Here is a 22,670-nt window from a genome sequence, read left to right on the forward strand (position 1 = left end):
GAAGTCCACCGACACAGAATCTGAAAGATGACCAAAAATGAGTTTAACTGTTAAGGAGAATAGAAGAGATTGAGGTTGCAGACACCCATGAATCTCCCCATCATTCTTAAACTAGCTCAGGTACAATCTAGTGCGTACAATTAGTTTTTTTAATTAGTTCATCATAAGCTAAAGATTTAGGAGTTTCTGTAACAATTCCAAAATGAAAATTAAACAGGCAGTCCACTCAGAATTCTAAAGAAGAAACACTTCTCGACCTTAACACTTAAAACGCCGTTGCCGGGGATCGAACCCGGGTCACCCGCGTGACAGGCGGGAATACTCACCACTATACTACAACGACTTGATGTCTCTTGTGTTTATAATTATACTAGTAATATTTTAGATATTTCAGTAAATAAATATTTACTATATTTCAAATCAGTACGAAATGAGGTTTTATTCATTCTGCATCGTTTTGTGTGTATAATTTAACTATTACTTGAATTTATTTATAATAGACAAAAACTTATATGAAATTATCTCACCGTAAGATCCGGGTTGAGGCAAGAAGAAAATGTAATTAATATTTATATGCACAAATATAATACTAATTATGAATAAAGTGTTTATTACTTATATGGGAAATTAGAATACTTTTAAGGAAAAGCGTAATACTTTTACATTTTGATTTAAAATTATTACATTTTTCTCTCAAAATTAAAGTATTATATTTTCTCTTATAAGTAACAAACACTTGTCAACATTACTTATTAGGAAAAAATGTAATAATTTTTTTATGGAAAATATAATAATTTTATATCAAAATGTAAAAGTATTACATTTTCCATTATAAGTAACACATATTTTAATCCTGATTAGTATTACATTTGAGCATATAAGTATGACCCGATCCGACCTGCCTTACGAATAAGGATCCGTGAGACGATCCCACACAAGTGTGTCCCTTTATAATATAATAATAATTTTTTGTGGTATTTTTTAGTGTTATTATATGACTAAAATATTTAGAAACTATGTCAAAGTACTATTGAAGGCAAAACGTCAAATATGAAAACTATAAGATAATGTTTACGAATTATGTAAAGAAAAATGAGTTGATTTAATTAATGGTACGGTGTATTAATTATTTTAGCTTATAATATTAATATAATTATTCTAATAAAAATAGCTTAATTATATTTTGAGTGCAATGGTTAGCATTTGTCAAGACAAAATTATATGAAAAATAAAGTATGAATACTAAAATTAATCACAATGTAGTATCCATATTCCAAAAGAGAAAAAAAAACAAAAAAAATATTTTTTCATATTATATAAAAAATTTGTGATATTAAAACGACTGAATCGAACCTTTAAAATAAGATAAAATAAAAATATATTAATTATATTAGCTTATAGGTTCATTGGTGTAAATAATCAGATTTTATGGGCTGTAATGATGATCATGACTAAGTCTTTTAAATATAATAATTTAATGCCAAAATATTCAAGTATTGATAAATATTTGTAATTATTTCGCTTAATCTGAATAGAATTCAATTTAACTTAAAGGTTGATTTTGAAACCAAGAAAATGATTTATGGAAAATGAATTCTAAAAATGATCTAATTTTTAGAAAAAATGTTTTTATTTCTAAATGTTTAACTAAAAGTTAAAAAATTGTTATTTTTTGTTTGGTTGAAAGTTAGACAATTATCTTTTATCCTATTTGGTTCATTTTCAGAAAAATAAAAAGAAAAAAAGATATATTACAAAATCACTATTTCTTATCAAATATTAATTATGTTCTGAAGCAACAAAATCGAGCAATATTAATTCATCAAATCAAGAGGCAAAACACATTTTTCACAAAATATTTGTATTTTCAAATGTTTGGCCAATAATTAGAAAATTACCTTTTTTTTTTGTTTGGTTGAAAATTAGACAATTATCATTTTTTTTATTTTGTTCATTTTCAAGGAAAAAAATGTAACAAAAATTATTACAAATTCATTTATTATAAAATATTAATTACTTTTTTTTAAGCAACAAAACCGTGTAACATTAATTCATCAAATTGAGACGCAGAATATCATCAACAAAAGGTGGGATGAAAAACTATTTCAAACAATCTAACATGAAAACGGCATCCTTAGATAGTAAGTGTGTGAAACAATTCACAAATTATTTAAAGAATTTGAAACATAAATGGAAAAAGTCACCAGCAAAATTTTTAATGTCATCAACAATTAAACCAAAAACATAACCAAAAGATGCAACTTAATTGAATTCATTGATAGACTTGGAAATCGCCCATTTAAACTTGGATGAATTCATAAAAGAATTTTTTTATCCAACTTAAAGCTTTACAAACTTTTTTGATCCAACTTAAAGCTTGACGAATACTAATAGCTTCTGCTTCCTTAGGGGAAAAAAAAAAAAAAAAAAAAAACTAAACCGAGGCATCCCTTTCATAACTACAAAATAGCCATTAGAATTTCAAGTGATAACCAAACCCATGCATCTTTCTATTAGAATCATTAATGAAAGCGTCTACGTTAAGTTTTAGCTATCTTACCAGAGGCTTAGACCTATGAAATTGATCAAATTTTTTAATCATTAACACTTACCTATAGACTATGATCCTCTAGAGTCTTCTTTATCTCATATCTTCATACTTTTGAACTTGCTTCTTCCTCTTCATATAGGATTAGCTACAGAAGTAAATAAACTTTTTATGACGGATATGATAGGTTCCTAGTTATATGTTATGCGCATGTTCTCATTTGATTGATATATATATATATATATATATATATATATATATATATATATATATATATATATATTAAAAAGAGTTAATTCCACCAGAGGTCCCTTGTCTTTGGTGGCGATTCTAAATTTAGTCCCAAACTATTGTTTTTGCCATTTAACATCTAGACTATTATTTTTTGGATACTTTTAGTCCTTCTCATGACATTTCTTATTTTTAGTAAGGGCATTTTTGTCTTTTCATATTTTTCTTTTGTTATTTTTCAGTTTCAACCGGTTTAATTGGTTTAAAACTTTAAGTAACCTCTGATTTTTTAGTAATCATTTTTTTCAACTGATTTTTAGTAAAGTCTTAACTCCTAAACCAATTAAACTGGTTGAAATCAGAAAAATAACAAAATAAAAATATTAAAAAACAAAAATGACCTTATTAAAAATAGGAAATGTCATGAGAAAGACTAAAAGTGTCCAAAAAATAATAGTCTAGAATGTTAATTGCAAAAATGATAATATGTGACTAAATTTGGAATTGCCACTAAAGACAAGGGACCTCTGGTGAAATTAACTCAATTAAAAAAAAAGAAAAAGATATTCTTAAGAACTCATGAATACTTTAATATATATTATGAGTTCCTCAAAATAGATATTTCCTTTAGTGAACACTATTTAGTTAACTAAATTGACTTACCAAAGAATGAAATAAACTTATTTCTATAAATGTGATTCCATTCACAATCTATTTTGTAAACTAAACATGGTGGTTAATGATGGTAAATATAATACATAAAGGACTAAAAAAAGTACCAGATCATATGATGTAGTGATTCTCCCATATGGGAGATCATGAGATCGAGCCCCAATGGAGGCGAAATTAACTCTTGCCTTAGTGGAGGCGAAATTAACTCTTGCCTCAATGGAGGCGAAGTTAACTCTTTGTACTTCAACAGGTTGAGAAAGTATGATGAACATATACTACTGTAATAGAGTTAGTTGTATTAAAAAAAGGACTAAAAACAAAAGAGTTAATTCCATTTTTTGTCCTAGATTTATATGTGGTAGTCTAGTTTTAGTCCTCTTTTATTAAAACATCTATATTTGGTTCTAGTATTATTGTGACATGACTATTTTTTGTCCTCTATCAACAAAAGAGTTGTAATGTCATTAAATACAAAGGCATTTCGCTCTTCAATTACAAATTTTTTTCAAAAAAATAAACATAACAATATAGCGAGGTCAACTTAATTTGTATAAAAATGATAGACAAACCATTTTATTTAACGACATTTCAACAATTTTGTTGACGGAGGACCAAAATTGGTCATACCACAATAATACTAGGACCAAATGTGGATGTTTTGATAAAAAAAAAGGACTAAAAGTGGAATGTCACCTATAAATCTAGGACCAAAAATGAAATTAACTCAAAAACAAAATATCAAACACTAAAACTATAATACGGTAATTTTTACTAGCATGGTTGGTGCGATCGACCATCCGTTCCCTCAAGTTTAGGTCCTCTCCCAGATGCTTTGTCGGGTCAGGGCGTGAGAGCCCTTAGGGTTGGGGATTCAACCTTTTGGGAGCAAAGTTTAGGTCCTCTGGTCTTCCACACTTCCCCCTCCCCTCTAACAAAAAATAAAATAAAATTATAATATTGCCAAAAAAAAAAAGAGAAACATTTTATTATAGATTTTTAACATATCTTTTTAAATTTTTATTATTCTACAGTTTAATAAATATATTTAACATATAATTTTATCATTTAACTAAAATAGTTTACGAGAAAGAAAATTAACATGTCAAAACACAAATTTTGAATAATTAAATTATATGTTAGTCATCTTTAATAAATATTTAAATAAAAAATTAATTATAATAAACAAACAAAAGTTAGAGAATATAAAGCAACAAAATTAAGAAAAGTATAACTAAATAGTAAATATAACAAATACCATAATAGCCAAAGTAGTAAAAAGTAAGGGTGTGTTTTGTTCTCACATGCAAATCGATATCGGGATGAAAATTAAATACTTGTAATATTAATGAATTTTGGTGAAAGTATTTTGCATATTTAATAGTATGGTGGAATTGGAATGATTATCAATATTGATGTTTGGTTATGTATAACCCTGTAATAGGAATAAAGGTTTAAAAAAAATCAAAGTAATTGATCCTAACATAATGACATACAAAGTACTAATCCAAACTTAAAAATCAAATTACTAATAAATGAAATGATACTCGTATTTAATTAGAGAATGAGGTTGTTAATTGAATGAGTAATCAAATCTCATAATTACATTTTAAAAAATTGTCAACGAAACATTAATTGTGATTTTGATTCTCATTTCTGGTGTATAAACTCATGAACCAAACACAGCTTAAAATTTGGTATAGCTAGACATACTATAATTTGCCCAGACCAGAATAGTATGGCAGGACAGATATCGCATGGGCGATCTGTCAATCTATTCATTATATATATATATATACCCCATATTGCCAACCGGCTGCCAAATTGTATTGAGTATTCATTACTCACAAAAGAGTGCGCACCAACCGCTTGCTATAATGCAGCTTTGACTTGCTCTCAATTGGAAGAAAAAAGAAGGAGAAGTGTATGGACTATGGCTACTGCTCAGTACAAAGGGTTGGACTCAATTGACATTGCAGATATCGAAGCTGTCGGTGTAAATTCCGATGTTGCGGCTGAATTTCACGAAAAGCTCAACAAGATCGTTGATCATTACGGGCCTGCCACACCCCAGACATGGCACCGTGTTTCCAAGGATTTGCTCACCCCGGACCTCCCTTTCTCTTTGCATCAGATCATGTACTATGGCTGCTACAAGGACTTCGGACTCGACCCTCCTGCTTGGTTACCCGACCCGTTAGTTTCATCCCATTCTTCTCGGTTCTTGCTTCTTTTTTACCGCCATTTCTCCAAATAGAAGATATGAAATTTGTGCAAGTAAACTTGTGCATTGTTTCTACACTTGGAAATTATTTCCGAGAGCAACTGAAAAAAGGGGAAAAGATTTGAGGGCTAAAGTATTTGCTATTCTTCTATGATTACATAATTCATTATCTGTTTGGAGAATTCTTATGAATAATTATGTGCTAAATATGTATTAGAGTGTTAATCATAAATTGTATTCCGTAAAAAATTATACATCTGAAATATTAGAAACTGTATTTGCAATCTGTAAACACTCTTTTTATAGCGTTTTATTTTGTTTATTAGACTGCATGGGTTATAAATGTTCTTGACTTATTTTATGAATAAATTTTAGTGTTTCCTTTTTTAAAATTAATTTTTATATTTTTCACTAATAATTTTAAGGGGAATATAAAAATTTTACAAGTTTATACATCTTTGATCAGTGGAAGTGCAAAATCAACTAATGTTGGCCAGTTACTGGAGAGGTGTGGAGAAGAGTTCCTGGGATCAAAATATAAAGACCCAATCTCAAGCTTCTCTGATTTTCAGGAATTCTCTGTCTCAAACCCAGAGGTAGATTTGATGTATTAGTCAGGATGTGTCTTTTCTAAGTTCAGCTGTTGATTTTGCTTTTATAGGTGATAAGTAATAATGTGTCTTCTATTGGCCTTTTATTTATGTCTTCTCTAGGTCTACTGGAAAGCAGTATTCGAGGAGATGAATGTTTCATTTTCAGTTCCTCCTCAATGTATTTTGTGTGAGGATCCATCTCATCCAGGTGGGAAGTGGCTTCCTGGAGCACGCTTGAATCCAGCAAAGCATTGCCTCAGTCTAAATGGGAAAAGAACTTCAAACGATATAGCATTAATATGGCGTAATGAAGGAGAAGATGAAGCCCCTCTTGGAAAAATGACCCTCGAGGAGCTACGTTCAGAAGTTTGGTATGCAAGCTTGTTCGTTGAGTTCATTGTTGATTCTTACGTGACAGTTTATTAGATAATTCCTAGATTATTTATTTAAACTTGTAGTATTGTAATCTGCATTCCCTTGTATAGGGCAGTTGCACATGCTATTGAAACCCTGGGATTGGAGAAAGGTTCTTCGATTGCTATTGATATGCCAATGGATGTCAATTCAGTGGTGATCTACCTAGCTATTGTTCTTGCTGGCTATGTAGTGGTGTCAATTGCTGATAGTTTTGCACCCAATGAAATATCTACAAGGCTCATATTATCAAAAGCAAAAGCAATTTTTACTCAGGTCTATCTCATATATTCTTGAGTTTTGAGAATAATTAGTGTTTGGTGTTTTATTTCTGTTGTCATCACTTTTCAAAATTTAATTCTTGTGGTCAGACCATGAATTTTGCACAAAAGAGAGAACAAGGGCCTAACAGACTTTTGAATAGAACTGGATAAAAGTAATCTTTTGCACTGTGGAATGAAATGTTTCAATAACTAGGTTTTAACCAAAATTATGTGTATTACTTTTTGGATTTTCCCTTTCTGGGAGGGGCAGGGGCAGGGGGCAGAATTGATGCTAATCATGGTTCTAGTCTTAATTTTCTTTTAAGTAGCTGCCTCTACGAATTTCATGGGGTTATGCATTGTTTTCTTTCTTCTTTTTCATCCTTGATTTGTTGCTCAGCTTTCTTCTTGTTGACCATATACCACAGGATTTTATTGCCCGAGGTGAGAAAAGAATACCCTTGTACAGGTGAAGATTGACTTTCTCTTTCTTTGCATTTGTGTCGGTGTTTTTTAATTGTTGTTTGAGTATATGCTATAATTGCAGTCGAGTTGTTGATGCTGAGTCACCAATGGCAATAGTAATTCCCAATAGAGCCTCCTCCTTGAGCATAAAATTGCGTGATGGTGACATTGCATGGCATGATTTTCTGGAAAGAGTAAAAGAATCTAAGTAAGTACTCATTTTCATACAATAAGTTAATGGTATCTTGTTTACTCTCTTACCATGCTGTTGTATCTAAAGGATTGTTGTCTGATGTTTGTAGCTATATCTAATACATTCGAAAATACTAAATTCATCTTTGAGATGCTTTGTCCAATTTGATAAAAGGTAGTTCATCATATCCAGTTTCTCCTAAAAAATGTTTCTTTTTATTTTATTTATTTATTTTGAATCTATAGGGCTTTTCACTTTTGTCTGATGTATGTAACCATGTCCGATAGATTAGAATATACGGAGTGCTATATTTATCTTTGAGATGCTCTGTGCTATGAAAGTAAAGATAGAGTTTATGAATAAGTTGTATCTTAGAAAAGAGAATACACAGCACCTATAAATACATGCTAGAGGACTTCTAATAAGTAAACAAGTTTCCATACAACTACCTACTCAAATCCCTATAAATCTCCAAGCTGCCTAATATATATAGGTTCGATATTACTTGTACATTCCGTAACACTCTGAAAGATATTAGGAAGACATGCTCATAGCAGTTGCACATGTAATTATTAAGATAATGAATGCTCTTTGACATGCTTGAATTTGGACGCCTGCATCATACAATTACACAATTGTGTCTCTTTCATGTTAATACATGTATTCCATGTCATGTATTAAAATAGCTTTTTTACTATTGGTTTTGACCTAAAATTTTATTTAACTTTAGAGTCTTGTGTGTACCTTATTAATATAATTTAGTTCTTGTTGTTAGGCAAGGCGGCAAGCTATGAGCCTGTGATGCTTGTGCATTGATCATTTTCTCTCTTGCCAATTGCAGAGAACTCAAGTTTGATGCAGTAGAATTGCCTACTGAAGCATTCACAAATATACTTTTCTCTTCTGGAACAACTGGTATGTTAAATTACTAACCAAGAATCCTAATAGTTAGTTTAGTTATCAAAAAATAAATAGTCCTATTAGTTAGTTCTTACTTATGTGAGTTATGTCTATTTTGAGCACAAGTTCTTAAGAAAATAAAGAGGTGAAGCAAATTGTAGCTCCCAAGTACACTTTTAAGAATAGTACCTAATATAATCAATACAGTAATTTTTATTTTTTTTTTTTGAAGAAATACAGTAAAAATTTTAGATACATTAGTGTGTCTAATCTTAACTGCATTATTATATGCTGCAGGAGAGCCAAAAGCAATTCCATGGTCTGTTATAACACCTTTGAAGGCTGCTGCTGATGGATGGTGCCACATGGATATCCAAAAAGGCGATGTAGTTGCTTGGCCTACTAATTTGGGGTGGATGATGGGGCCTTGGTTGGTTTATGCTTCATTGCTAAATGGGGCATCCATGGCCTTGTATAATGGATCACCCCTTGGTTCTGGCTTTGCTAAGTTTGTACAGGTGAGCCTGCTGTTGTTTTATGTGCTGCTTCTGACCATTGAATTGCATACTGGTTGTCATAGTTCCATAGTTTTTAATGCTTTTACCAAGACGAAAACTATTCAAACCTTAGGTCATACAGTATTACAGAATTCTAAATTATTCTTAGGCATTTTCAAAAAAGTATTTTTTTTGCCTAAATAATGTTCCCTCTTCGTCTGATTCACCATGCTATTTTATAATGATTTTCATACTATACATTGCACACAGTCACACAGATATGTGCTAGGAACAGGTCTTAGCATCTTTAATTATCTTGCTTTCAGCATGCAAAGGGTTGGTATAAACGCATAGTTGATGCTTTTTGTAGATTCTCTTTCCCCTGCACAATACAGATTACATCTTTACTCTAGTGCCTAACCATTGAGAAGAAGTAGCAGGGAGGAGAGATTGAAACATCGTATTTGAATTCTCCCAGGAGCTTTTTATTTGATAGTATCAGCCTTAAGCTTCAGTGTGTTCTATAATCATAATAACACTCATTAAAATTACTCTGTATATGCTTAAATCTTTTGACAACCTAATTTTCTATAGTCGGACTGTCTTTTCAATCTTACTCATTTAACGTCCTGTAAATACATAGGATGCTAATGTAACCATGCTAGGTGTGATCCCAAGCATTGTGAGAACATGGAAAACTACAAATTGCACATCTGGCTTTGATTGGTCGACCATCCGGTAGGCTTATGATTGTAATCTTAGAGTTTGGATTTTCTTATATACATGCTATCATATTATAAATGCATGCGGCTCACTTTCTTTACTCTTCCCTGCCTTCCCCTTCAATTTTTAACATAATTAGTTGATGGCCAAGCATGCTGGACTATAATAAATGAATCAATTAAAAACTGGCATTCTATGTCGGCTAGACATGATTGTTGAATAAAGTTGGGTCAAAATAGTCCTAATCTTTAGTCAAGCTTACTTTGTTTCTGAATGATGGCAGTTGCTTTGGCTCCACTGGTGAGGCATCCAGTGTGGATGAATACCTCTGGCTTATGGGAAGAGCTCAATACAAGCCTGTGATCGAGTACTGTGGTGGCACGGAAATTGGTGGAGGCTTCGTTACTGGTTCATTGTTGCAGCCTCAATCTTTGGCTGCATTTAGCACAGCAGCTATGGGATGTAGTCTCTTCATTATTGACAAGGATGGGTCTCCTATTGTAAGCAGTTGTTACTTTAATGTTTTATATGCATGTCCCTAGTGTTTGCTTATTAGTTGATGTTCAACGTTCTGGATGCTCTGCATTTCTCAACCCACCTCAAAATAAGGAAGACAAGAAATAAAGACCTAATGCTTTTTCTAGTAGCTCGTGTTTTGGTTGTCACCTTCATGGAGCTGATTTGTTCTCAGTGGTATATTCTATAAACAAATTGCAACCATGTATGCCGGTGCCTACAGTTTTATAGAATCCATCATTAAAAAGAAAACAACTTTACAAAATGACTTTTAGTGAAACAACATGAAATATGTTGGTACCTTTTGGTCTAGTGGCACCCGGTTGCACTCCTATATGGAAGGGGGTGAGTTCGAGCCTTAGTGGAGGCAATATTGACTCTTTGTTTCAGTAGGTTGAGAAAGTAGTTATGAACAGGTACTCAAAAAAAAAAATGTTGGTACCAGAGTCTTGATTGGTAACTTCTTGCTGCTATTATATGAATTTTATTAACCTTTTCTTAGGCTCTTGGCTAATATTTTTCTCAATTTCCAGCCACCAGGTGTTCCTGGCATTGGTGAATTGGCCCTTGGTCCCTTCATATTTGGATCATCAAGCACACTGCTGAATGCAGACCACTACAAGGTTTATTTCAAAGGAATGCCTACTTGGAACGGAAAGGTATGAGAATAACCATAGCAGTTCAATTTGTCAGATTTTATACTCAACACTCGCTATAATTTCTTTCTTGTATGTAGGTCCTGAGAAGGCACGGAGATGTGATTGAGTATACTTGTAGAGGGTATTACCGTGCACAGGGTCGAGCAGATGATACCATGAATCTGGGTGGTATCAAGGTCTCTTTTCACAACACTATTGCTAATCATGCCAATGCATGTCTCCAATTCCTCTCCTGTAGTTTGCAAACTCAAGTTCTGTTACTTTGCTTGCCAGGTTAGCTCACTTGAGATCGAGCGCATTTGCAATGCGGTTGATGATGATATCCTAGAGACTGCAGCCATTGGGGTGCCACCCGCTGGAGGTGGCCCTGAGAAGTTGGTAATCGTCGTCGTCTTCAAGGACGCAAACAAACCAAACCACAGCTTGAACAAATTGATGATTGCCTTCAACTCGGCTCTGCAAAAGAAACTGAACCCTCTATTCAAGGTAATGCCAATGTTGCAAAAATCCCACCTAGGCGCCTGTCGGCCACCTAGCTTATCACCACAATCGGTGGTTTAGGCGGCTTAGGTGCTGACCGGCTAGGCCTCCTAGGCACTGACTAAGCCGCCTAGTCGGCTGATTAGCCATTGTTCTTAAAAAAATAGTTATTTCACTCAGATCGACATCATTTTGAGCGAAATAACCCTAAATTGTTCAAACTCTAGATGTTTTTTAGGTTAATATTTAATTTAACTATTAAAGTATTACATAGTTTATAATTATTAGTCTAAAAAAATTAAAAATTTTAAACAAATTTTAAAAAAAAATAAAAAGTATCTAGGCCCCAATTAGGCACTAGGCTCCCCCGGATGCCCAAGGAGCACCTAATGATTTTTTTTCAACCATTGACAATGTTTTCTGATGGTTAGTGTCTAAAAATTCTATCAGCTAACTTATGCAACATGCAGGTTTCCAACATTGTAGCACTCCCTTCCCTACCAAGAACTGCAACAAATAAAGTCATGCGTAGAGTTCTGCGGCAGCAATTTACTGAGGCCAATAATGGTTTGTGAGTGTTGTTTTACAGTGGTAGTTGCCTGATTCATTTACCTGGCTGTTAATTTGTAGTTGTATTGTTATTCTGTTCTTACCCGTGGGCCCTGTAAAAGTAGTAGAGTACAGATTTTTTTTTTAAATGGAAAAACTGTAAACATTTGAAAATTAATCAAAGTGGGTTTTTTTTTTTTTTTTTTGAAAATAAAAGAAGCTAATTCATTAATCATAGGCTGAAACGTTTACAATAAAGATCGATGGAATGGTCAAACATTCCTTACAGTCAGACATAGAAATAACTTCCCTAGCATAGAAAGCAGACTGTTTCACAAATTTGAAGCCGAATTCTTTGAACGAACTTAAAGCTTCTTTAATGATTTGGTCAAACGTACACAAGACTGACACTGGTTGAATAGTTTTGCACACCACCTGAGTATCTATTTCCATTATTCTATCCATTGACAATATCTTCATCGTCATTCTTCTATCCATTGATAATATCTCCATTTGGCTGAACTGCATATCATAGTTTATAGGAGTCTCTTTCTCATTGTCATGTTTGTCACCCAGGATGAGATTCACGTACGCTATAACTAGTTTTATCGTTTCACGCATTATGAAAAAAGAACTCGCCAAGTAAACGAGAGGAAGAAACTCGTCAAAACAACGAGAGGAAAAACACAAAAACTGCAAACAAAATTAAACCAATAAAATAAAGCAAAGGAAACAACAATGCGAAAATAAGAGAGTAACGACCGGTAGCGGTGGAGATGGAGGAGAAAACAGTGAATGCAAAAAAGACAATAAAGATGGACATTGTCTGAGGTGGAAATAGTAGCAGGGGAAGACGATTGGACGCCGCCTCCGATCCGCTTGCTTCACGGAGGCGGCGGCCGTGAAGGAAACAAAAGAGGAGAGAACTTCAGTGGGGTTTAATCAAAGTGGGTTTATATGCTTGATTCAAATTAAATTGAAAGTCAATAAAATGGTATCAAGTCAATTAGGCGCAAGTTCAATTAGAGCATCCTTATCAGTTGGAGTTTTTTCTCCAGTTTTTTGTAGGCCCCAGCTTCCACCTCATCATTCACTATCTCATTCAATCATAATAACTCTTCTCCACACTAGTTTTAGTTTTTTCTCAATTTTTTATGGACCCACCATTTTACCTCACTATATTTTAATTATTTATTTATCTATTTTGTTTATAAATTTATAATTGTATTAAAAATAATTAAACATACGTGTTGTAGCAATTGTACTGGAATTGTAAAGTTGAAATTAATTAATAAAAGAATAATTATAAGGAATAAGGTTCAAATTGGCCACTGAACGTAACCTGAAAGTGTAATTAGGCCACTGAACGAAAAAAATGTGCAATTAGGCCACTGAACACTCCAAATGCATGCAATTTCACCTGATAACAGGTTACCTTCCATTTCATCAGGTTGCGTGCTTACATAGATGGTGATGTAACATTTTTAAAAAAAAATTTTAATAATAAATATAAAAATTAAAAATTAAAACTTTTAAAAATATTAATTTTAAAATATTTTTAATATTAATTTTTTAATTTTTTAATATTTTTAATTAATTTAATTTTAAAGTTTATTATTTAATAAATGCTAAAAATTAAAATTAAAAATTAAAAATATTAATTTTTAATATTTTTTAATATTAAAATTTTAATATTTTAATTAATTTTTAATTTTTAATTTTAAAGTTTATTATTAAAAAAATATTTTAAAATGTCAATTCACCATCCATGTAAGCGCAACCTAATGAAATGGAACGTAACCTGCTATCAGGTGAAATTGCATGCATTTGGAGTATTCAGTGACCTAATTACACATTTTTTTCGTTCAGTGGCCTAATTGCACTTTCAGGTTATGTTCAGTGGCCAATTTGAACCTTATTTCTAATTATAATTAATATGCTTAACACCTAATTAAGTTAAATGATAAGTTGAAATAACAATTGTATTGGAATTGTAGCAGTTAGTTTTTTTTTTATTAAAATAAAAATAGCCTTTGCCAGGCAACGGCCGGAAATATGGTCGGTGCCTTGCAAAGGCACTAATTTTGGCCGTTGCTAGCAACGGCGACAATTTAATTAAATTGAGAGTGGTCGCAGCTGGCGGCCACTCTCAATCGCCCAGCCAGGCGCGTGTGATACACGCGCCAGGCTGGATGGGCAATGAGACACATGCGTCTCACTGCTGTATATATATTTTTTTATTTTTTTATTTTTCTGACATTATCTAACCATTTGCAGGGATTATATTTGTCAATTATCTCTTCTCCACATCAGTCCAAGATCTTCCTTTTGCATTATCACTATTCTAAAAACCATCTTTGATCCATTGATGGTGATGCTCTTAGATTTTCGCTTTTAACGTCAAAAAGTATCTTAATCTTTGTTGTCTTATGCCGCCTATGATCTCACAAAACTTTAAAAAAAAAAGAAAAAAGAGTTAACACTTGCATAAAAAGATTAGTAATTAGGGACAATCCTAGGTTTAATAACTTCTTAAATCAGCTATGAACAAGCGACTTTAACTCCAAATAGCATTTTCAAATAATGCCTTTTGTTACTAACAGACCAACTCTATCAATAAGAATCTAAAAATAAAATAGTAATACAGCAAAATAAAGGATATAAAAATGGCGATGTACAAACCGTAAAAGCTCAGAGTCCCACAGCGTCTTCATACGGCCCTTCCCGGGAACAAATGGCTGATCACCGGAAATACAAAGGTTTGGACAAGATTACCGTCGCTGATATCGAAGCTCTCGGCGTGTCATCCGAGCTTTCCTGCCAGCTACACGAAAAGCTCGCCGAAATCGTGAGTGTTTACGGAGCTGCAACTCCCCAGACATGGCTGCGCATCTCCAGCGACCTGCTTACCCCAGAGCAACCTTTCTCGCTCCATCAGATGATGTACTATGGCTGCTACAAGGACTTCGGGCCCGACCCGCCTGTTTGGATGCCCGACCCGTGAGTTCGTTATCCCCTTTCTTGAGTTCTCATTACGTGTATATATTCGTACTTTTATGTGTGTATATAAATGTTTGTTAGCTTTAAGAGTATATTTGGAAATCGCATTAATTTTGTGTGGTGGCCCATGATTACTCTAATCAGAGAGGTCGGGAGTTCAAAATTTCCTCTCTTATGGAACTTTACTCCTTAATTGGGCCGTCTTGATGCGAACGGGGATTAGTTTGAGAAGGGTACGAGCTTAAAGGCCTCTCTTATACTTAGGGCATACCTAGGACACCTTGTGGTCTAAAAAAAAAACTACTGTTGAATTGGTTTAGTCTTATGCAATAGTTTTACGTTCAATTAGTCCAAAGATGGCCAGTTGTATAAAAGTGACTAGCTCAGATGGGTTTAAAATGGACAGTTTGGACAATTTATCAAATTGATATCCATAAATCCATGATTGATAGTTTGATATACACAATATGTGCATTCTTGAGTGTAAATGAAAAACACACAAATTTGGTTTTGGGAATTGAGAAATGCAGGGAAAGTGTGAAATTAACCAACATAGGGAAGTTATTGGAGAGGCGTGGGAAAGAGTTTTTGGGATCAAAGTATAAGGACCCCATATTGAGCTTTTCTGATTTTCAGAAATTTTCGGTCTCAAACCTTGAGGTTAGTTATTTGTTCTATTAGTAAATTATAAATATATACTGTTAGTTGGTATAATGAATTCTTTTACTCCTTTTTTTTTTGGTTGCTGTTAGGTCACCAGTAATCTTCTTTTGTTTTCTATCAGGCCTTCTGGAAAACTGCATTAGAAGAAATGAATGTTTCTTTCTCTGTTCCCCCGCAATGTATTTTGCGTGAGACTCCATCTCAACCGGGTGGTCAATGGCTTCCTGGAGCATACCTTAACCCAGCAAAAAATTGCTTGACATTGAATGGAAAGAGGAGTTTGAATGATACGGTTATTCTATACCGAGATGAAGGAGATGATGAAACACCTGTTAAAAGGTTGACTCTTAAGGAGTTACAATCTGCAGTCTGGTATGTTTATATTTCAAATTGTAATTGTATTATTTCTCGTCGTTTTAGTACCTTCTTAGTGAGGTGAATGGTTCCTTAATAGGACAGTAGCACATGCTCTTGACACACTAGGCTTGGAGAAAGGATCTGCAATTGCAATTGATATGCCAATGGATTCCACTTCCGTTGTGATCTACTTGGCTATTATTCTTGCTGACTATGTAGTGGTGTCGATTGCTGATAGTTTTGCACCAAAAGAGATATCAACAAGGCTCAAAATATCAAAAGCAAAAGCAATTTTCACTCAGGTTCATCTCATCTGTCATTATTGGGGCCCAAGTTTACTATTCCTTTTCCTAATCTTTGTAAACTATATGGTTTTACAGAACTTTTAGTCACATGTGTTACTTTTATGAGTTTTATGGGCCAATATGTTTTTGACCATACCCAATTACATTACCAGGATTCCTTTTTCCGTGGTGGTAAAAGGCTACCATTGTACAGGTGGTTGCTAACTTCTTCTTGTTCGTGCACTATATTAGTTATTCACTATGTTCATAACATTTATGTTAAAACTGCAGCAAAATCATTGATGCTGGATCACCAATAGCAGTTGTAATTCCCAGTAGAAGCTCCAGGTCCACTGTGAAGTTGCGTGATGGTGACATTTCTTGGCATGAATTTTTAGAACGAGTAGAAAAGTCTAAGTAAGAAATTTCTTCTCTGGGTTCCGCTCTGTGTTAGAATTTGATATTATGTTTGATCCAGTAGTTCTCTCTCCCAGAAATGGTCGCCTTAGTTCTCACCCTGAAATGTTCGCCTTTCATGTTAATTTCAGAGAATTTGAGTATGTTGGCATGGAACAACCTGTTGAAGCCTTCACAAATATTCTCTTCTCCTCTGGCACAACAGGTAGATTATAAATTGAATACATTGCTTATATGTTCTTGTTATTTCTTTGCCATGTTTGATTGATTTGCTAGAAATTTTCCTTAAATAACAATTTGAAAATGCAACGGATGAGAAGTTTAATCATTTTCAGATTTACTCACTCACCCTATGATCCAGGGGAGCCAAAGGCGATTCCATGGACTGTTGCTACACCTTTCAAGGCAGCTGCTGATGGTTGGTCCAGCTTGGATATCCGCAAAGGTGATGTAGTAGCATGGCCCACAAATCTTGGGTGGATGATGGGACCTTGGCTAATTTATGCTTCCCTGTTGAATGGGGCATCCATGGCCCTATATAATGGATCACCCCTTGGTTCTGGCTTTGCCAAGTTCATCCAGGTGAATCCATTCTTCGTCCATCCTTGATCTTTTTCATCTGAGACTTTTCGTTTTCGATTTCTTGATTTAGATTGTACATACTGGAATTATTTGTATTTGAACTTTTATTATGAGTTAGTACCCAATTTAGTCCTTGACTATAGTGATTTTTCTCGATTTAGTCTTAAACGTCTTTTTGTGTTTAATTAGGTCCTAGACTTAGATGATTTTACCTAATTGAACCCTCGACTGTTAAAATCAATGATTAAATCGAGAAAAACACTATTATCGATGAATAAATTGGGTAAAATCACTATAGTCGGGGACTAAATTGGGTAAAACCACTATAGTCGAGGACTAAATTGTGTATTAATAGAGGGAAAATTACCAAGCTATCTTAATAGAGAACTCAATTAGGTAAAATCATCAAAGTCTAGGACTCAATTAAGCACAAAAAGTCTAGGACTAAATCGATAAAAACCACTATAGTTGAAGACTAAATTGGGTATTAACTCCCTCAAAACTATAGAACAATGGTTTCTTTTTAAGATATCATTGTGAACTTTACTTAATGTCTAAAATCTTCAAGTACCTTTTCTAGGATGCTAAAGTAACTATGCTCGGAGTTATACCAAGTATTGTAAGAACATGGAAAACTACAAATTGTACTGCCTCTTATGATTGGTCAGCCATCCGGTATGTTGTGTTATATTGAGATTGTTTATTAACCTAGAAGCCATATTACCTATGATTGATGTGTACTGCTTATTGTTTCTTTGTCTATCAATGCTCTATGGAGTATTCTGATTTCTGAAATAACTTTCCCCTACTGTTAAGCCTAGCATATTTATTTGGATCGTATTATACAGTTGCTTTGCAACCACTGGCGAGGCATCTAATATGGATGAATGCCTATGGCTTATGGGGAGAGCTAAATACAAGCCTGTCATAGAGATTTGTGGCGGTACAGAAATCGGTGGTGGATTTATTTCTGGCTCACTTTTGCAGCCGCAATCTTTATCTGCTTTTAGCACTGCTTCTCTCGGCTGTAGGCTATTTATTCTTGGTGAAGATGGACGTCCTCTGGTAATAATACTTTCATTCTTGCATCTTAAATTATATTCGAACTCTCAACTAAATCATGGTTCGTCGGTTCCACCCAATGCGTGCTTGCACCATATTGTTAGAAGACTCGTAACCCTAGAACATTAGCATTTTTCCTTTTATGTTCTGCATTATTTGTTAATGATTTTTTTTTCATTTGTAAAAAAATGCTAAAATTTGGAAAGAGGAAATTTAAGAAATATGGAATATGTAAATATCCCTAAAATAATTATTTCCCAAATTTAATTTTCCCAATTTCAGCCATCAAATGTTCCTGGGATTGGTGAATTGGCCCTTGGGCCATTCATGTTTGGGGCCTCAAGCTCACTACTAAATGCAGACCACTATGATGTCTACTTCAAAGGAATGCCTGCTTGGAATGGACAGGTGTGATATTACTATTATACATTATACTACTACATGAATTCTAAATTTCTAGTCTATCTGTTTTTTTTTTTTTTTTGATTAAATAGGTTCTAAGAAGGCATGGAGATGTATTTGAGCGAACTTCTAAAGGTTATTATCACGCTCATGGTCGTGCTGATGACACTATGAATTTGGGTGGTGTCAAGGTCTGCATCTACCCTCAAATTGTATTGTGCATGATTTTAAGTTGATCCTTAATTGAAGGATTTGTTCCGTTGTGTTTTGTTTTAGCTAAAAGTTTAAGCTGATTACTGATAGTTGGACTGTTATCATTAAAGTCTTCTTTTTTCTTTCTCCGTCTTCCTTACTTCTCGTATCTTTTTAAAAACGTGTTCTCTATTTTGATTCTTGAGAGACTTTTTTGGTGTTCACCAGGTGAGTTCAATTGAGATTGAGCGTGTGTGTAACTCAATCGACGATGTCAACATTCTCGAGACAGCAGCCATTGGGGTGCCACCACGGGGAGGTGGGCCGGACATGCTAGTGATTGCAGTTGTGTTCAAGGATTCAGATGGTGGCTCAAGCTATGACTTGAACTCTCTGAGAATATCTTTCAACTTGGCTCTGCAGAAGAAATTGAATCCTCTGTTCAAGGTACAGTATATTCATTCATGTTTATATATATATATATATATATTGTATGCTTAACAGGCCCCATCAAGTGCCCATGAGGTTGCCTCTATTGAAATATGTGGTCTATCTCAATTAAAAGGCTAAGCTGATAGTTGAAGTACACATTTATGTTTATATATTATATATATATTCAACAATCATCACTTTTTTTAAACTTCTCCGTTTTATTCGATTAACTCGTAATAAAACTTTTGGCAGGTTTCGAAAGTTGTAGCGGTCCCTACTCTCCCAAGAACAGCAACAAATAAAGTCATGAGAAGGCTTCTGCGGCAGCAGTTTTCTCAGATCAGTTCTAATCTGTAATATACTGATTCTAAAATAGCATTTGGTAGCTAGGAAAGTTAATTGAAAAGGTGGGAAAAGGCTATTCTTCTATCTTTTTTCCATTTTTTTTGGTTTAATTTTTATTTAACTGAGTGAGATCATTGTATGATTTACTGGTGGTGTCAACTTAGCTTACAATCTTCTAATAACGCAATGGACAATTCGTCGACAAGAATTCTCTTGATTTCTAGCTTGTAACCCACCGCAACCTTTAACACTGTTTTTGTACCCACCCCTGCTTTCAGTGCTTTCATCAATAATATAGTTGAAATTGTCGATAATAGAAGGTCCAATTATGTATGTATGACTATGAATATGACTAATGAATTGAATTGATTCTCTCTACTTTGGTTATCTACTAAAAACTAAAAATTTCATGAATTTATGAGGAATGCAGCTTCAAGTGGTATCAATTGTTCGCGAGAGAGGAAATAGGCAAAATCATTCTAGCTAGAAAAGTCTATGAAGATCCACCAATTACATTTTTACATGTAAGCATGGGTTTTGTATCTCAAGAGTATAACATGGAGCAAACGTGATGATGCCTTATTAGTTGCATTATGGCAGCCAGCATTAAGCGATGGACTCCCAAGGAAATCCCAAAGAATTCTCAAAGAAAAATTAACAGAATGTCACGTAAACATTTGAAGGAGCAGAGGTATTTGACAGTGATAGATGATATATGGAGCACTACTTTTTGGGGTAGCATGCAAAGATGCTTTCCAGATGATAATAATGGAAGTCGTATATTATTGTCTTCTCAACTCAAAGAGGTGGTTGAATATGCAAGGTTAGGTAACTCTCCCCTTAACATGTGTCTCTTAGATGCGGTTGAAAGTTGGAATCTTTACTGTAAAGTTTTTGGTAAAACGGAATTTCCTTTTGCGTTTGAGAAAATTGGTAGAGACGTAGTGAAGAAATGGAGTAAATACCCAAAATGGTCCATCGACTATAGCATAATTCACAAATTGGTCATCGACTTATGATTTTAACCAATAACATCCATGACTTTCCAATTTTTACCTAATGTAGTCCTCCGTTAATGAGCCTGTCAACTCGCCGTGAAACATAAGGGCAGTCACGTAATTTCCACTATTATCCCTCTCCCCTTCACTCTCTCCAAAAACCCATTTGGCAGTGCCTCCTCCAAGGGAGTCTCCTCCCCCGCCGGAAACCTAATTACCCATATAAAATTGGCGTTGCTAATAAGCTCTAGTCCTTTAGCTATTTCTTGAATCTCCTCCCTACTCAAGTAGTACTCGCTCCCAAATGAAAGGTATAGCGTTGAGTGTTTTTGTTTTCCGTCTAGCCATTTCATCATCTCTACATCCTCCTCCTTGCTGCCCTTCTTTTCCTGCACTCGGATGAGTGAGCCAATGGGCACTGCGGTGTTGCCGAGCTTCTCAGAGATGTAGTCGATGTACTTCCCCTTGATTTCCCTGCTAGTGTTGATCAAACAAATTTTAGTGGACATCTCCATGGCCCTTAGGATGGCGATTCTTTCGTCCAGGTTGACGTTCTCGTAGTTTTTCCTCAGATTCTTAAGCTCGTCTGGCCTCATGCAGATCTCCGGAAAAGGGAAGCCGCTGGTTGTCCGGTGGCGTAGCAAGTAGTGAGCGAAGGCCATGGAGGCCGCCCCGGTGATGCTGTAGCAAACGGCGGGGATTTTCCGCGATGCGGCGGCCTCCGCCGCCCAGGGCTGGAAGACATCGTAGATGAGCAAGTCGGGTTTGATTCGGTCAAGGATGTCGCAGAAGCTTGGGCTGGCCATTCTGAATGCCTTGCAGAGGGTGAAAATGAGGTGGCGAGGGAGATCTTTTGTGGTGTGGCGGCTCGGAGGAAGAAGCTCCGGGAAATCGCGGGCGTGGAGATGGATTTCCACCGTGTGGATTTTGTCATAGAGGTTTTAACGGAAGAGAGGAGTACAGGAGTGGAACAAAAATGGATGTCGAAGTTGCGGTGGTGGAGCTCATTGGCAAGTTCCAGGTAGGGGACGAGGTGGCCATGAGCTAACCATGGCAACGAGGTGAAATTACATGACTGCCCTTGTGTTTCACGGCGAGTTGACGGGCTCATTAATGGAGGACTACATTTGGTAAAAATTGGAAAGTCATGGATGTTATTGGTTAAAATCATAAGTCGAGGACTAATTTGTGAATTATGCTATAGTCGATGGACCATTTTGAGTATTTACTCTGAAGAAATGTGAAGGACTACCTCTAGCTATTATTGTAATAGCTAGTCTTCTCTCCAAGATGGAGAAGGAGGAGGTAAAGTGGATGAATGTTGCAAAAAAAAAAAAATGTAAGTAGATCACTAATTGGTAATTCTAGTGATGCATGTTTAAGAATACTATCTTTAAGTTACAACCAATTACCAGTTTACCACACCATTTGAAAGCTTGTTTTCTATATTTTAGTGTTTTTTCAGAAGACTGAGATCCCTGTGAAAAAGTTGGTTAGATTGTGAGCTACAAAGGGGTTTTTGAGGGCATTGAAGCATAAGAATTTGGAGGAAGTAGCTATGGAATGCTTGAAAGCTCTTGTTGATAGAAGTCTTGTTATAATTAGCAAACAGAGTTACAATGGGAAAATGAAGAAATTAAGGATACATGATCTATTGCGAGATTTGTGCTTGAAATAAGCTAAACATGAAAATGTCTTGCATGTCATTGGAGATGAAGAACTTCCATTTTACAATAAGATATCACAAGACATGTTGTCCTGTTTTCATAACCTTTCGTTAGATAAGTGATACACTAGGATGCTTGAATGGTCAAATTTGGTCTAATTGCTTTCACAAATCACATTCCTTACACTTTATTCATGTTAACTTTTTATATTCCAATGAAGATGCAGTATTAAATATGATGGCAAATCTTATCCATTTGAGATACTTCGTTCTGAGCTATCTACCAGGAATTTTACTCTAATTTTGATGTAAAGCTCTTTGAGCATTGGAATATGCAAAGCTTTAT

The 22,670-nt window shown here is 34.5% G+C and overlaps 3 protein-coding genes and 1 non-coding gene across 6 annotated transcripts; 2 read left to right on the plus strand and 2 right to left on the minus strand.

Moving 5' to 3' along the window:
- Positions 1-271: 271 nt before the first annotated feature.
- TRNAD-GUC lies at positions 272-343 on the minus strand. The gene has a single exon. It is a non-coding gene; the product is annotated as a tRNA-Asp (tRNA).
- Positions 344-5,272: 4,929 nt separating this feature from the next.
- LOC115995619 (probable acyl-activating enzyme 17, peroxisomal) lies at positions 5,273-12,124 on the plus strand. The gene is made up of 14 exons (XM_031234713.1): positions 5,273-5,644; positions 6,139-6,268; positions 6,386-6,636; positions 6,751-6,955; positions 7,371-7,411; positions 7,490-7,615; positions 8,442-8,515; positions 8,798-9,018; positions 9,641-9,735; positions 10,004-10,220; positions 10,770-10,895; positions 10,973-11,071; positions 11,169-11,381; positions 11,846-12,124. The coding sequence occupies exons 1-14, from the start codon at positions 5,382-5,384 to the stop codon at positions 11,948-11,950; spliced, it is 2,166 nt and encodes a 721-aa protein (XP_031090573.1). The 5' UTR covers positions 5,273-5,381; the 3' UTR covers positions 11,951-12,124.
- A 2,324-nt stretch (positions 12,125-14,448) lies between these two features.
- Positions 14,449-19,971, plus strand: LOC115997078 (probable acyl-activating enzyme 17, peroxisomal). Of its 3 annotated transcripts, none has more exons than XM_031236549.1 (14): positions 14,449-14,924; positions 15,455-15,584; positions 15,709-15,959; positions 16,042-16,246; positions 16,402-16,442; positions 16,520-16,645; positions 16,777-16,850; positions 17,007-17,227; positions 17,808-17,902; positions 18,076-18,292; positions 18,572-18,697; positions 18,784-18,882; positions 19,112-19,330; positions 19,568-19,971. In XM_031236549.1, exons 1-14 carry the CDS (start codon positions 14,659-14,661, stop codon positions 19,670-19,672), a joined length of 2,175 nt encoding a protein of 724 aa, XP_031092409.1. In that variant the 5' UTR covers positions 14,449-14,658; the 3' UTR covers positions 19,673-19,971. The 3 variants fall into 3 exon arrangements, with proteins under 3 accessions (XP_031092409.1, XP_031092410.1, XP_031092412.1); XM_031236550.1 differs by having other exon boundaries at positions 14,657-14,924; positions 15,447-15,584; XM_031236552.1 differs by lacking the exon at positions 15,455-15,584 and having other exon boundaries at positions 14,657-14,924.
- Positions 19,972-20,622: 651 nt separating this feature from the next.
- On the minus strand, positions 20,623-21,641 carry LOC115997500 (flavanone 7-O-glucoside 2''-O-beta-L-rhamnosyltransferase-like). Its single transcript, XM_031237065.1, has one exon. It carries the CDS (start codon positions 21,462-21,464, stop codon positions 20,772-20,774), a length of 693 nt encoding a protein of 230 aa, XP_031092925.1. The 5' UTR covers positions 21,465-21,641; the 3' UTR covers positions 20,623-20,771.
- Between the last annotated feature and the right edge of the window lie 1,029 nt (positions 21,642-22,670).

Source organism: Ipomoea triloba, chromosome 11, assembly GCF_003576645.1.
Source record: "Ipomoea triloba cultivar NCNSP0323 chromosome 11, ASM357664v1".
In the NCBI taxonomy this organism is placed as follows: Eukaryota; Viridiplantae; Streptophyta; class Magnoliopsida; order Solanales; family Convolvulaceae; genus Ipomoea; species Ipomoea triloba.

Coding starts and splice junctions, on each gene's coding strand:
- LOC115995619 (XM_031234713.1), top strand. CDS start 5,382: ATGGCTACTGCTCAGTACAAAGGGTTGGACTCAATTGACATTGCAGAT. Junction 10,221..10,769: donor ACAAGGATGGGTCTCCTATT/GTAAGCAGTTGT, acceptor CTCAATTTCCAG/CCACCAGGTGTTCCTGGCAT. Junction 10,896..10,972: donor TGCCTACTTGGAACGGAAAG/GTATGAGAATAA, acceptor TCTTGTATGTAG/GTCCTGAGAAGGCACGGAGA.
- LOC115997078 (XM_031236549.1), top strand. CDS start 14,659: ATGGCTGATCACCGGAAATACAAAGGTTTGGACAAGATTACCGTCGCT. Junction 16,646..16,776: donor GAACGAGTAGAAAAGTCTAA/GTAAGAAATTTC, acceptor TGTTAATTTCAG/AGAATTTGAGTATGTTGGCA. Junction 18,883..19,111: donor TGAATTTGGGTGGTGTCAAG/GTCTGCATCTAC, acceptor GGTGTTCACCAG/GTGAGTTCAATTGAGATTGA.
- LOC115997500 (XM_031237065.1), bottom strand. CDS start 21,464: ATGGCCAGCCCAAGCTTCTGCGACATCCTTGACCGAATCAAACCCGAC.